Below are 13385 nucleotides of genomic sequence, written 5' to 3'. Positions count from 1 at the left end.
GGTGGTTCTCACTCTGCAGGGGGTGGGGTGCTGGTGTGGTGGTCCTGTGGCGGGGCGTCCTGTCCACTAGCGCCGGCGGAGGTGGTGGGCAGTTCATCGTCCATGCTAGTGTCAGGGGCCCCTTGTAGTGCCACAGTGTCCCTCCTGGTGTTGAGTAGTTCATTCAGCCACCCTACGATGGTGCCCAGGGTGGAGCTGATGGTTCTGAGTTCCTCCCTGAAGCCCATATACTGTTCCTCCTGCATGCGCTGGGTCTCCTGAAACTTGGCCAGTACCGTTGCCATTGTCTCCTGGGAGTGGTGGTAGGCTCCCATGATGGAGGAGAGGGCCTGGTGGAGAGTGGGTTCCCTTGGCCTGTCCGCCCCCTGTCGCACAGCAGCCCTTCCAGTTCCCCTGTGTTCCTGGGCCTCTGTCCCCTGGACCGTGTGCCCACAACCACTGCCCCCAGGTCCCTGTTGTTGGGGTGGTGGGTTATCCTGGGTTCCCTGTAGTGGTGGACACACTGCTGATTGACGTGTCCTGGGGACGGAGGTATGGGCCTGCTGGATGTGTGCTATGCTGGTGTTTCCAGAGGGGGGAAGGTCTGTGGTGGCCTGTGAGGGGAACCGACTGTCCAGAGGTCCCCGATGGTCCGGGCTGGTCATCTAGATCCAGCTGGACAGAGTTGCTGTCATCACTGTGGGCCTCTTCTGTTGGTGGTGTGGACATGTGTAGACCCTCCTGTCCGGTGATGTTGGGTAGGGGTCCTGCACAATGGGTGGTTGACCGTGTACCCCAGTGCTAGCATTCCTGTGTGGGAGCTTGTGTGATGATGGTTTAGGGGGGTGTATGGGTATGTGCAGTGGGCATGCTTTGGTGATGGGTGTCCATGCTTTGTTGTTGCATGCAGGGCTTGGTGTTGGGATGGGTGGTTTGTGATATTGGGACATATGTGAGGAGTTGGGGTGCTGGGGGTGAGGGTGGTGGTATGTGATAGCATGCAGGTAGGCTAGGAGATGTAATAGTAAAGCTTTGACTTACCAGGGTCCATTCCTCCACCTACTCCTGCGAGGCCCTCAGGATGCAGAATCGCCAAGACATGCTCCTCCCATGTTGTTAGTTGTGGGTGAGGAGATGGGGGTCCGCCGCCAGTCCGCTGAACTGCCAGGTGGTGTCTCGAGACCACGGAACGCACCTTCCCCCGTAGGTCGTTCCACCTCTTCCTGATGTCCTCCCGATTTCTTGGGTGCTGTCCCACTGCATTGACCCTGTCCACTATTCTTCGCCATAGCTCCATCTTCCTTGCAATTGAGGTGTGCTGCATCTGTAATCTGAATAGCTGTGGCTCTACCTGGACGATTTCCTCCACCATGACCCTGAGCTCCTCCTCCGAGAACCTGGGGTGTCTTTGCCGTGCCATGGGGTGTTGTAGGTGATGTGTGGGGTGGAGTGTGTGGTGATAAGTGTGGTGATATGTAGTGGTGTGCTGTGTGAGGTGCGTGGAAGTTGTGTGGGTGATGGTGTTGTGTGCCTGTGGATGCTGTTGTTCTTGCTGGTGGTGTCTCTCTCGGGCCTTCTTTCTGAATTTTTTGTCGTGGGGGTTTGTGGGTGATGTGGGTGTGTGTTTTATATTTTATTGGGTGTGTGGGAGTGGTGTGTGTATGTGTATCAGGTGTGTGTATTTTGAATTGTCCAATGTTGTTGTGTTTTGTAAGAGTGTATGTATTTTGAGCGCGGCGGTGTGTACCGCCAATGGAATACTGCGGTCGAAAGACCGCCGCGTGGATTCATTTGTCGTGATAGTGTGGGCGTATTTCTGTTGGAGTGACGGTGGAGGTTTTGTTTTTGCCAGTTTATCACTGACCTTTGGTGTGGCGGACTTGTGTGGGTGTCTGACTTTTGGCGGATTCCAAAATGTGGGTCATAATAGCTGTGGCGGATTTCCACGGCCACAGCGGTGTGTTGGTGGTCTTCTGCACAGCGGTAAGCGGCTTTTACCGCCAATGTTGTAATGACCGCCTTCTTTTTGTGAAATTAGAAGATATTTCCTAATCAAATTTCCTGATCAAATGTGTGTAAGGTAGGAAATGCAAAATATGAGCACTATTCGGAGTCCCAATTTGCATCTCAAACAGGGTTAGAATGGTATTCAGATTGAGTAGAATTCATTACTGTGCCGGGCCCTATAAGTAAGTAATATGAGGACAGCACAGAGCTCTGTGTAGGCATACTACTTGTCACAACACTGATAAGCATCCAGTTTAACTCGCTATGGTGTCCACTCCCCAGGCATTTCCTCTGTCAGAACGAACAGAAAATAAAATTCAAGTCTGGGGTACCAAGGCTGGAGCATTGATGAAGGAACGGTGGGAAAGGTGGGAAACTGCACATTTAATTAAAGAGAGCTAATATTGTTGTAAATTCCTAACTGGACTTTTCTTGCCCCATAAATTGCAAATGAAAAGTAAAACAGTTGATATAAGCAAGCCAATTCAAAGCTCCACGGCCACCATGAGCATGAGTGAGAAGAAGACACACAAAAGGAAAAAGAAGTTCGCTTGCAGTCAAATGTATTGGCAAAAGTGCAATTATCCATGTAACAGGGTCGATGGCCAAGGGGGTAACAAAACTGCCCCAAGGAGGGACAAACGTAAAACATTTACAAATGTTAACAAAGGATTTTTGAAAGGCAAGCCCATGAACGATTGATAGTGATGGGCGTGCGGTGGTAATGTTTGAACGCCTACAGATAGATTACTATACGTCAGAGCGCTTGCGCAATCCACCTAAAAAGCAACACCGCAAGTTTGGGAAATAAAAAAAACAACAGAGACACAGAAGGCACAAATCAGACACGATGACAAAGACATCCCACAAATACCCTAGATGCAAGGGGTGTAACAGGGGCCCCTGCTGCCCCTGTGGTAGAGGGGGGCAACATGTCAGGGGGCTCAAAACACTCACACAGACTCCTGTGCAACGTCTGACAGACACTATTGTGTGATTTGCACACTGTCATACCCACATCCAATAGACTTTCTCATGTTTCCATATGATGCGTGACTGCTCACATACCCATGCGTATTGTGTCTGGGTGATGTGTCTATGGTGTGTGGTGTGTTTGCTCACTTTAAATGTGTCATGTGTTTGGTCACATGCCTCTGCGCAGCGTACCTGCTCTCACATATCTCCATGTGGTCTATTTACCCACACACCCTCTGTGATGTACCCGCTCACAGACACCCTCTCCAGTGTGGTGTGGATGAGCAAACAGCCCTGTGACGTGCTATTCAAGTACTCCTTCATGTTGTTCTTGCTTATATACCCCTGTAAAGTGCCTTTTGTCTGGCTGTGCAGTTGCCGTCCTCCCCTTTAAGAGGCTCTATGCCAGCACATGTGCACCGCAGACTGGAACGGACAGGAAGAGTAAGGGAGCGATTCAGCTTGATTGTTTCCCAGGTAATGACAGCTGTGTAGCTGTCAGGAAGTCATAGAAGGCCCATGGAGAGAATGGGGAGAGCACAGCCCCCACTAGCATCTACCTTGAAGGCCCTTGGACTCAGATAGGGCAAATACTGCTGAGTGTGTGCCTCTCATACACGGACTGCATGCCATGGCATGGTCAGAAAAACCCCAGTTTATCTCATTCATGCGAAGAGGGATTTATCACGCATAAACTAACGCCACCCTTGAAGCAGAGTTTAAACCTTGCAAGAATGTTCCTTCATTGACAACAATGTCACAGGACTGTATTTTAAGACGTGTCACGAGCAAAACCCTCTTTTACCTCCAATTTAGTATTTTTCATATCCAGGTCTGTTAAAGGTATTGCACATAGCTGATCAGAGGCAACTGTTGTGACGTTACATCATCACAGAAAGAACTGTCCTCTGCATTCTTGTAAGAAGAGCCAAGCATGTTATCAAATAAAAATAATACTAATAACATACATACTATCTTACATCTTGAGGAAAACACCACAAAATGGCAGATGTCCACAGAATATAGTGATCTTTTCAAGAAATGTATATTTTGTCCGCTCTCCATGTGATTGCTTTTTAGATGCCTTATAAATAGCTGGATGTTGCTTTATAAATGTATAAAATCACTTCATAGAGTAAGAAGGAAAGTGGCACCCTCTAGAATTCTAGCACAAATGGTCGATCAGAGTCCTTTCAATGCTAGAAAACTTGGCAAAAGGCATTGTGGATCCCTGGCCACAAACCATGGGGGACCGCACAAAAGCTCCCTTCAAAACTAAAACAATACCCAGGAAGATATAAAGAGAAGGCTCCAGTATGCTGCCGCTAAGTAGTGACTACTATCATTAACTGCTTTATCTGAAAACATGCCAAAAGCATAAAATACCTTTTCCAGCGGGCTGCGTGGCTCTGACATGAGCTGGGCCTCAAATAGTCCCGACTGCCCTTCCTTTGTGACACCTGAATGTTCAGATTTCAGCTACAAAGCCTGTAATGTGCAAGATAGGTTGCCGTTAGACCTGACATCCTTTAGGTGGTTTCCCCTGTCTTTTTGCCTCTGCTTCCTGTATTTTTGACTGTGTGCTGGATTTCGTTTTTGCTGGTTTTGGTACTCTGGGAACTTTACCACTGCTGATCAGTGCTAAAGAGCAAGTGCTCCTTGGGTAAATTGTGATTATGATTGGTCATCCATGATTGACATATATGACTTACTAGTAGGTTCCTAGTATAGTGTACCATTTGTGCCAAGGGCCTGTAAATCAAATGCTGCAATGTGGGCCTGCAGCACTGATTGTGCCACCCCCTAGTAGTCCTGTAAAAATGACACAGACCTGCCATTGCAGTGTCTGTGTGTGCAGTTTTAAACCACCATGTCGACCTGGCAAGTGGACCTACTTGCCAGGCCCAAACCTTCCCTTTTAGCACATGTAAGGTACCCCCAAGGTAGGCCCATGGGCAGGGTGCAGCGTATTCAAAAGGTAGGACATGTACTAGTGTGTTTCACATGCCCTGGTAGTGAAATACTGCCAGATTAGTTTTTCACTATTGCAAGGCCTATCTCTTCCATAATTTATCACGGGGAGTGCCTTGTAATATTATTTAAGAGAATTTTCCCCTTTGGAAGCAGATAGAGATAAGGAGTTTGGGAACTATGAACACACAATTTTAAAGTGCATCTTTTAGAGAAGGTGGTTTTTAAATTGCATGTTTGAAAATGCAGCTTTTAGAAAGTGGGTATTTTTTTTGCTTAACCACTCTATGCCTCTGCCTGGCTGTAGAATACAGGTCTGGGTCAGGATGACAGTTGAGCGGGTTGTGAATTTACTCTAGACAGTTACACAAAGGGAGCTGAGGTATGCCCTGCATATCCTGATGGGTCTTCCTGGGCTAGAGTGGTAGGGGGAGCTGACACTTGCACCTGAAGAAGGCTGTGCCTGTCCTTACACAATACAGTCTCCAAACCCAAAGAGTGTGTCTGGGACCAGGGTAGGAAAGACAGAGTATTGTGCACTACAAAGACTTTCCTTTGACGTTTGCCTACTTCAAAGGCCAAAATGAGTACAAGTATTGGAACCAACCCCTAGACTTTTAGAATACGTGTGGATCAAGAGGAGACTGCCAAGGAGAAGAGCTGAAGAGCTGTAAGGAGGAGTACTGCCGCTTAGCTGTGTGTGCTTTGCTGGGTTGGCCTGTAGTTGCTGCTTCTGCCTTGGGGAGGACAAAGACTGGACTTTTCTGTGTATCCTGCATCTGAAGTTTCTATAAGGGCTTGGACTAGGCTTGCCTCCTGATAAGAAGTCTCAGGGAGATCAAAGACTTTACCTGCCAGCCCTTGGGTTCTCTTGTTGAGGACCCTGACTTGCCAAGAGGTGCCCACTCCATTTCCTTGGCCTTTGGTAGTGAAATCTAGCATAAAACAAGGAGAAACAGGCACAATGACTCTGGACGACTCCAGAACCTGTGCCGCTGCCTAACCCTGCACCGCTGCCTGTACCCGAAGCCGTGGTCTCCACTGAAGTGTGACAACCGTGAATGATACCACATGCCCGCCACCACCGCAGTGCCTCTGAAGTACTGCAACATCGTGAGTCCTGAGTGCCATGTTACCAACGTCCATAACACTCAACGCTGCACCTACTGCCCCCTGTTGTGACTGCAACACTGCAGAGTCACCTCATCATGTCTTGACCTGCTGGACTTCTCGACCCCGCCAAATCGTAAGGAACAGACGCCTCACCGCCGATGCTGCTTCACCTCCACTCCCTTCAAAAGGAACTGACGCCTCCCCTCCCCTACACAGCAGTAAGGAACTGATGCACCTCCTGCATAGCAGTACGTAACTGACGCCGCACTGGCTCCAGTGATGCCTCACCTTCCCCGACTCCATGCCATATCTTTGACTCTGCCTTGTTTCTAAAGTGATGTACCTGCGGTCCATGTGACTCCATGACCTGTACCGCACTCCCTCGGACTGTTGAGAACGACTCCATCACAATGCTGTGGTAGCACCAGTTGAGTTTCTCAGTGCTTTTATTGAGATTTAATCTTTTAAAATTCATATCTTTGCTAGTGAAAGTTGGATTTTGGTCGTTTTTGGTCTTGTTTTACTTTTCTTTTTTAAACTGATGTGGTGTGCATTTGTAGTGTTTTTACTGTGTTACTGTGTGTGGGTACAAATACTTAACACATTGCCTCTGAGATAAGCCTGACTGCTCATGCCAAGCTACCAAGGGGGAGTGTGGGCTATCTTAGGAGTGTGATTCCCTTACCCTGACTAGTCTGAGGGACCCTACTTGGACAGGGTGTAAACTGACTGCCAACTAGAGACCCCATTTCTAATAGTTGCAATGAATTACTTGCATTTTGGTAGTTGCAAATTTCTTTCTGAAGCTTAAACTACATTTTGAGGCCCATAAGGAATCTCAAAGGAAAGGGGGCCTCAATCCCCCCATTCACAGCTATTCACAGTGAGTCGCAAAAGGGATCCTGCCTCATACAGATTGAGGAAGTAGGATTTTTCTGACTCATTGCAAATGGACATTTTGCAGTGCACCTGATTTGACATTAATCATAGCACAACACCAAAGTGAGGTCACAACCCAGAGGGTGAGCAAAAGGTACTTTACTGGTTTCTGACCTCACTGTACCTGCAATTAACTTTTAGCTGAAGCCTGAAATTGTGGATGGAGATTGTAGATGGAACCTGTGAAATAATTTGAGATACTTTTTGGCATATTTACAGAGTAAATAACTAGGAAAATATTTTCCTTGTGTGATCTTAGTTGAATTTTAGAAATTGGTGAAATTTAGGAGTGTTGTTTATTGTTAGCATGGTGTATATATATAAATATATATATATATAGGCAGCTAGTAATCCTTAATCTAAAACATGCTCCTTTCTTTGATAATGACTTGGGTCATTTTATGTATTATAGCGTGTACCCAACTTTAAAAAGAAAAAAAGGAAAAATGTAAAGTTTGCAGAGTCAGTTAACTGGACTATCCCTGAATTACAAAAAACGTGACCTCATAAAGCAGCACTGAAATCACAACATTGGACACTGGTGAAAGAGAGAATAACATTCAGAATCATACAGCACACAAAGCACTCAGGAATAAATACCTAAGGCATGTCATTTGTTCCTCCCCCATATCCCCTCCAGGTACCTGCAAGATTTCTCAATAAATGTGCTAAAGACTATGGGCCCTATTATGAGTTTGGTGGTCCTAGGACTGTCAAACCCACATTGGCAGTTGGACCGCCACACTCCTGGTGATCCGAATGCAAGATTAGGACCCTGGCGGTCCGACTGCTAAGGGACCACTGCCCCCACCAGGATCATAGAGCCTGACAGGATGGCAGCAGTCATAGTCTTGGTCAGCCACGGCGGTGCTGACTTCAGTGCTGCTGTGCTGATCACGACTCCTCTTTCTGACAGTCTTTTCATGGAGTGGTACTCGCCATGAAAAGGCTCGCGAAAAGCCAGAGCTGGGGGCCACGGGGAGCCCTGCACTGCCCATGCTATGGGCAGTGCTGGAGTCCCCCTCCCAGCACCCTCGTAATGCGCAATGTCTGCACTGCAGACAGTGTGCATACCGAGGGCGCTAGTGTGCCACGACATTGGCCTCAGCTTCCTTAAGAAGTGAGCCGAGGCCAATGCCATGACACTGTTTTCACCTGTCTCACTGGCGGAAATGTTGTAATACAATGTTTCCGCCAGCCAGCCTGGTGGAAACATCGTAATACTGCTAGGGGAGGGCCCACCGGTATGATGGCAGCCTCCTCCCCACAGCTTTGGCGGTCTGCTCATTCCAATAGCCAAAGTCATAATCAGCCTAAGTGCCTCATTATGATCTTGGCAGTTGGGATACTCTGTCAAAAATGTAACATATCCCGTCTGCCGTATTACAAGTTCTAATATATCCTATGGAACTTGTAATATGGCGGACGGGATATCTGTCACGTTTGTGACAAAGTATCCCATCCACCAAGATCGTCATCAGGCCCTAAATCACAGAGATGGTTCTCTAGGAGTTGAAGGGTCAGAGCTATACAATGTGTTGAGCCTGACCTTGAAAACAGAATCCAATTACCTGCGTTTAAGGAATCTCCTAAAGGCTTAATAATTCAGATCTAGCCACAGAGCACAGTACAGATTTGGTCATAGCGAGTGAGGAACACTGGTTAGGTGACTTTCCTTAGATCCTGTTGGATTCCTTCTTCCCTTGTAATACATTCTGTATTGTGCTCTGGAGTAACTGAGAGGTGAGGCACAGCCCTATGTAAAATTGCTAAATAAATATAATTCACAATGTTTTTGCAAACTCCTTTCATTACCCATGCTTGATAAACTTTTAAATATAAATGGAAACCTAACAGTAATTAGCACATCTTTCACACTTCCAGATGTGGGCATAAAAATATGTAGACTGTGCGCATGTAGACCGCGGAAATAAAGTGACCATATACAAACTGTAAAATAACAGCAAAGATTTCTATCTTTGTTGAAGGCCTAGCCACTAGGGTTGGGTTAAGTTGCATAGTCTTTTCTCGCTTAACATTTGTCTTCCTACAGGAATCACAAGTATGACATATGCTACTCAAGAGTCAGTTTAGGTCTAAGGAAAACAGGGAGTTAAGTGCTCTTCATGAAAATGCACTTTGGGATTAAAAAAATATGCACATTTCTAAAACATATGGGATAAAATACCCCCAGTACAAGAAGGATATTATAAGTCACTGTGGAGTTCCTAGGACCATATAGGGGTTGGAGGGAGTCCAAAGACCCAATCCCTTTAAAAAGTAATGGAACTCTGCGATGAGCTGGGATATTCTGTCAACAAATGGCAGAGAGTACTGTATTCCTTATAATATGTGAGGCATGATGAATAAAAGTGGCTTAAAATTAAACATGCCAAAAAGCAGTTTGTAATTTGTTGTAAAATTCATATTAGATTCAGTTTAATTGAAATGTGGTTAAAAATGGCATTAGCTCAGAATGAGTAGTAATATGCAGAGACTCTTTCATGTAATGAATCTAGTGAAAACAATTCTACTGAATAGTTTTTGTTTTTGAAAAACAGATCACAAAAAGGAAAAGTCAATTCTCGTTTTTGTTTTTTAAACTTCAATGATGCTACAGTGCCTACCTTTCACCTTGGCTGCTGGCACGGGCAGTAGGTATCATGATGTCACAACTCAACTGTAACAAGTTAAGACTGTTAAGTAGCTGTGTCATTTTCAGTCACATAGTGACTGTAATAAATCAATTAGAGCGGTTTTTATACTGGGATTGCAGACTTCCCTCTCTGGTATGAAACTTAGCCACATGCTGTTATGGTTATTGCATTCCAACAACAGTGATCTTTAAAATAAATTTCTAATTTTAGGAAAATTTACATGCATTGAAGTGAAGTTTCACTTGGAGCGTCAAATGGGATACTACTTGATACAGATGTACATTCCGAGTCTCCTGATCGTCATTCTCTCCTGGGTGTCCTTCTGGATCAACATGGACGCTGCCCCAGCCCGAGTGGCACTGGGTATCACCACAGTACTCACCATGACCACTCAGAGTTCTGGATCCAGAGCTTCACTTCCAAAGGTAAAGAGACACACTTACCTGTAAGAGGCAGAGTTATTGTAAATCAATAAAGAATGTTGGTTTTAAGAAATGTACAGTATATACATTGAACAAACCTGGGTATGGTGTAAACAGTATTAGTACTCGAAATCCCAAAATTTCAATGATAAAAACCAGTGTATTTTTCTTTTGATTTCATTGTTTCCAAAATGCTTGTTTCACATGGTTTGTTTTATTTTAGCCTTTCGAGGCCTTGATGGCACACTGGAACCAATTCAGCTTTAGAAGAAAAATTACAATTTGTGCACCTTGTACCGAATGCAGATGTTACAGAGAGCTTAACCCTGAGCACCAGTGCACATTCCTTCATCTGTAGAGCTGAATACCACTCTTATCTCCAACAAATTCTACATCAGGTTTTACCTGCCAAACGCCTGTGGAAAATAGCATAGAGTATGCTGCAATTGGGCAGAAAGCACATGCGCAAATAACACATCGGCAAAAGCACACAACTGGGGAGTTGCTGCTTGAAATGTAGCTAGCACCAAGTATGGAATCAGGGTTCTAGTTTATTTTTAAGATACTCAGAGGGTGAGATACACAAGAAAGTGGCACATCAGCATTGATTTGCCACTTTTCTTTCACCCCTCTACAGGCACCTACTGACATCATGGGTGCGCCGTATTAACAATACGGCACACCATGGCACGTGTTAGGACAATAGCATCAACATTTTTACACTATTGTGGTGCTATGCTGCACCAGCATCAACAATTTTTACACTAGATTACACTAGTGCACAATAGGTGTGTCCATATAAAGCCTGCTTTGAGCATGTGTTAAAAAATATGCCAAAAATGGCACCATGAAATCTTGTAGATTTCGATGCGCCATTGTTGCAGGCCTCCTATCACCTGGACGCCCCCTTGCATGCATTATGCCTGGCGCAGGCGTAATGTGCTGCAAGGGGGGGGCAAAGTACAGCAATGCATGCATTGCGCCACTTTGTAAATCCAGCACATCAGAAAATGCCTCACTGAGCTACATTAGCGTAATAAAATGACACTAATGTGGCACAAGGTGCTGCTAGGGCCTTGTAAATCTGGTCCAAAGTGCTTTAGGTTAATATTATGCATTAGAAAGGCCATGGTTGGTCACAGTGCTGATCACATCATAACAGTTGTTACTGCTCCATACCCTTGGATCGGGCCAACATTAGTACAAGTAATAATAATACAGTGTGCACAGTTGGTGAACACCATTGTGAGGTACTAGTTGGACTAGCAGTCTTTTAAATAACCTTTCCAGACAGACTAATTTTCTTTGCTTTGTGTGTGGGATTGAGCAGATAGGCCTATATCACGGCTTCACCTGGACAAACCTCTTAAAACCTTTCTCAAAATTTCATTAAACAATTTTAGCTCTTAGTTAGCATTGCCCACATAATGACTTATGGATTTTATTTACCAGCCATATGAAAACATTGGAGCCTGTTGCTCACAATTTTTACTGCAGCAGAGAATCTCCATGCCCAGTTAAGAGTCTAACTAGTGAAAAGTTTGTCTGACAGTGGTATTGGTATTGCAAAGTTCAGATAGTAGCAAGGTTAGTTGAAATGTGATTTTCTGGTGTGTTGTTTCTTTGCAAATCAGAGCCAATGCTCTAAAAGAATAACTGAATTTGTATAATAAAATGTCCTAGTTCAGTACTGGGCGTAGCATCTATGTTTGTTTATATATATTTGTTTATATGGGTGGTCTTGGTAAATTGCCAATATTGGGCTAGAAGAAGTTCATTTGGAAATCAAAGATTATATTAGGTACAATTTACATACATTCGTTGTTTCACTGTGCGCTCAAAGCTGGTCATATTATCCTAGCATCTACTCATACTACCGTTGTTTCTGAATGTATCAGAATACTAGTTTGATTGTGAACCGATGGGATACATTAGGCAACACATCTAAGAAATGTTTAATTTATTTCTTCTTGCTGCAGAGAAATATTACACAATCATTTGTTTAAGTGTCGTATTTCTCGGTGAGACACGTCCATTGCTAAAGATAGCAGATCTTCTATACAGGCGCGGCCCGTCCTTTAGGGCGGAGTGGCCCCCCCCCCCACCTTTTGCCCCTCATGAAGAATGTCTGTGAGGCTGAACAAAGGTCAGCCTGACAGACACTCTTCATGTTCAGGGCAGGCAGCCAGTAGCAGACATGTGCGATTTGCGCAGACTCCTGGCTGCCTGAGCTGAACTTTGCTGGGCTGAGGAGGTCACGGCTCCTATGGGCGTGAGTTGGTCGGCTCAGCAAAGGTGCCTCGAGGCCCTCCCCTGGGTGACAAGGAAAGCGTCACCCATTGACTTTGTCCTGGGCGCTTCAGGTTTAAGCCCTGAAGCGCCCAGGGCGAGTGTCAATCATTGACACTTCGTCACAGAGTGGGGTGGGGTCAGCAGTCTCACTGACCCCATCCCAGCCTGTGACAAGGCTGGGACTGCTGCTTCCCTAACTGGCTGACCTGAGGTCAGCCAATGAAGGAAGGCAGCAGTCCCAACCCTCCTGGACCTCGGAGGCTGAAGGTAAGTGTGTGTGTGTGTGTGTGTATGTGTGTGATCTTTTCAAAATGTTATGAGTGTTGTTAATAGATGTGCGTGCGTGCATGTGTGTGTGAAAGAATGAGTGTGTGTGTGTGTGTGAACTTTTAAAATGAATGTTTGGTGCATGCATGCATGTTTGAATGTTATTAGTGTTGTAAATGGATGTGCGTGTGTGCGTGTGTGTGTGAAACAATGAGTGTGTGTGTGCTTCCCACCCACCCCCTCCCTCCTAAAGCTGCCGGCTGCCACTGCTTGTGTATATGCACACGTTCTCACATTAATATTACATTGTCCACAATAGTGACAAGCAAAGGAATTTAATTTAAAGAGCTAGGCATCAACAGTACTCTTAGGGCCTCATTTTGACTCATAAGCGGCACAAACTTTCAAAATATAATTGAATTTTGTGCGTTTGCACCGTTTTTGCATCAACAAATGAAGCAAATGCGGTTCTAAAAAAGGTATAAATAAGGCCCTTAGACACATATTTATACTCTGTTTGTGCCGGATTTGCGTCATTTGTTTTACGCAAATCTGGCACAAACTTAACTCCATATTTATATTTTGACACTAGACCCATATAGCGTCAAAATATGGGAGTTAACATCATTTTTTGCCTGCAGAAAACTACCTTGCGTCAATGAGTTGGAAGGTTCCTGGGCAGAAAATGACTCTAAGGCCCTTGCGCCTTATTTATCCTCCCATGCAAAAATCATAGAGGAGGAGGAGGTGCCCTTCCCTGCCC

At 45.3% G+C, this 13385-nt stretch overlaps 1 protein-coding gene across 3 annotated transcripts in view; it reads left to right on the top strand.

The window, feature by feature from the left end:
- Positions 1-13385, top strand: part of GLRA2 (glycine receptor alpha 2) — an 852631-nt gene that overhangs the window by 461014 nt on the left and 378232 nt on the right. For all 3 annotated transcript variants that reach the window (XM_069205005.1, XM_069205004.1, XM_069205006.1), the window contains one exon: positions 9852-10066. In XM_069205005.1, coding sequence (XP_069061106.1) covers positions 9852-10066 — 215 coding nt within the window. The remainder of the gene's footprint in view (positions 1-9851; positions 10067-13385) is intronic.

The sequence above is a fragment of the Pleurodeles waltl genome, chromosome 8 (assembly GCF_031143425.1).
Source record: "Pleurodeles waltl isolate 20211129_DDA chromosome 8, aPleWal1.hap1.20221129, whole genome shotgun sequence".
Classification (NCBI taxonomy): domain Eukaryota; kingdom Metazoa; phylum Chordata; class Amphibia; order Caudata; family Salamandridae; genus Pleurodeles; species Pleurodeles waltl.
The sequence above is the reverse complement of the archived record's forward strand: the minus strand, read 5'-3'. Positions and strand labels throughout refer to the sequence as shown.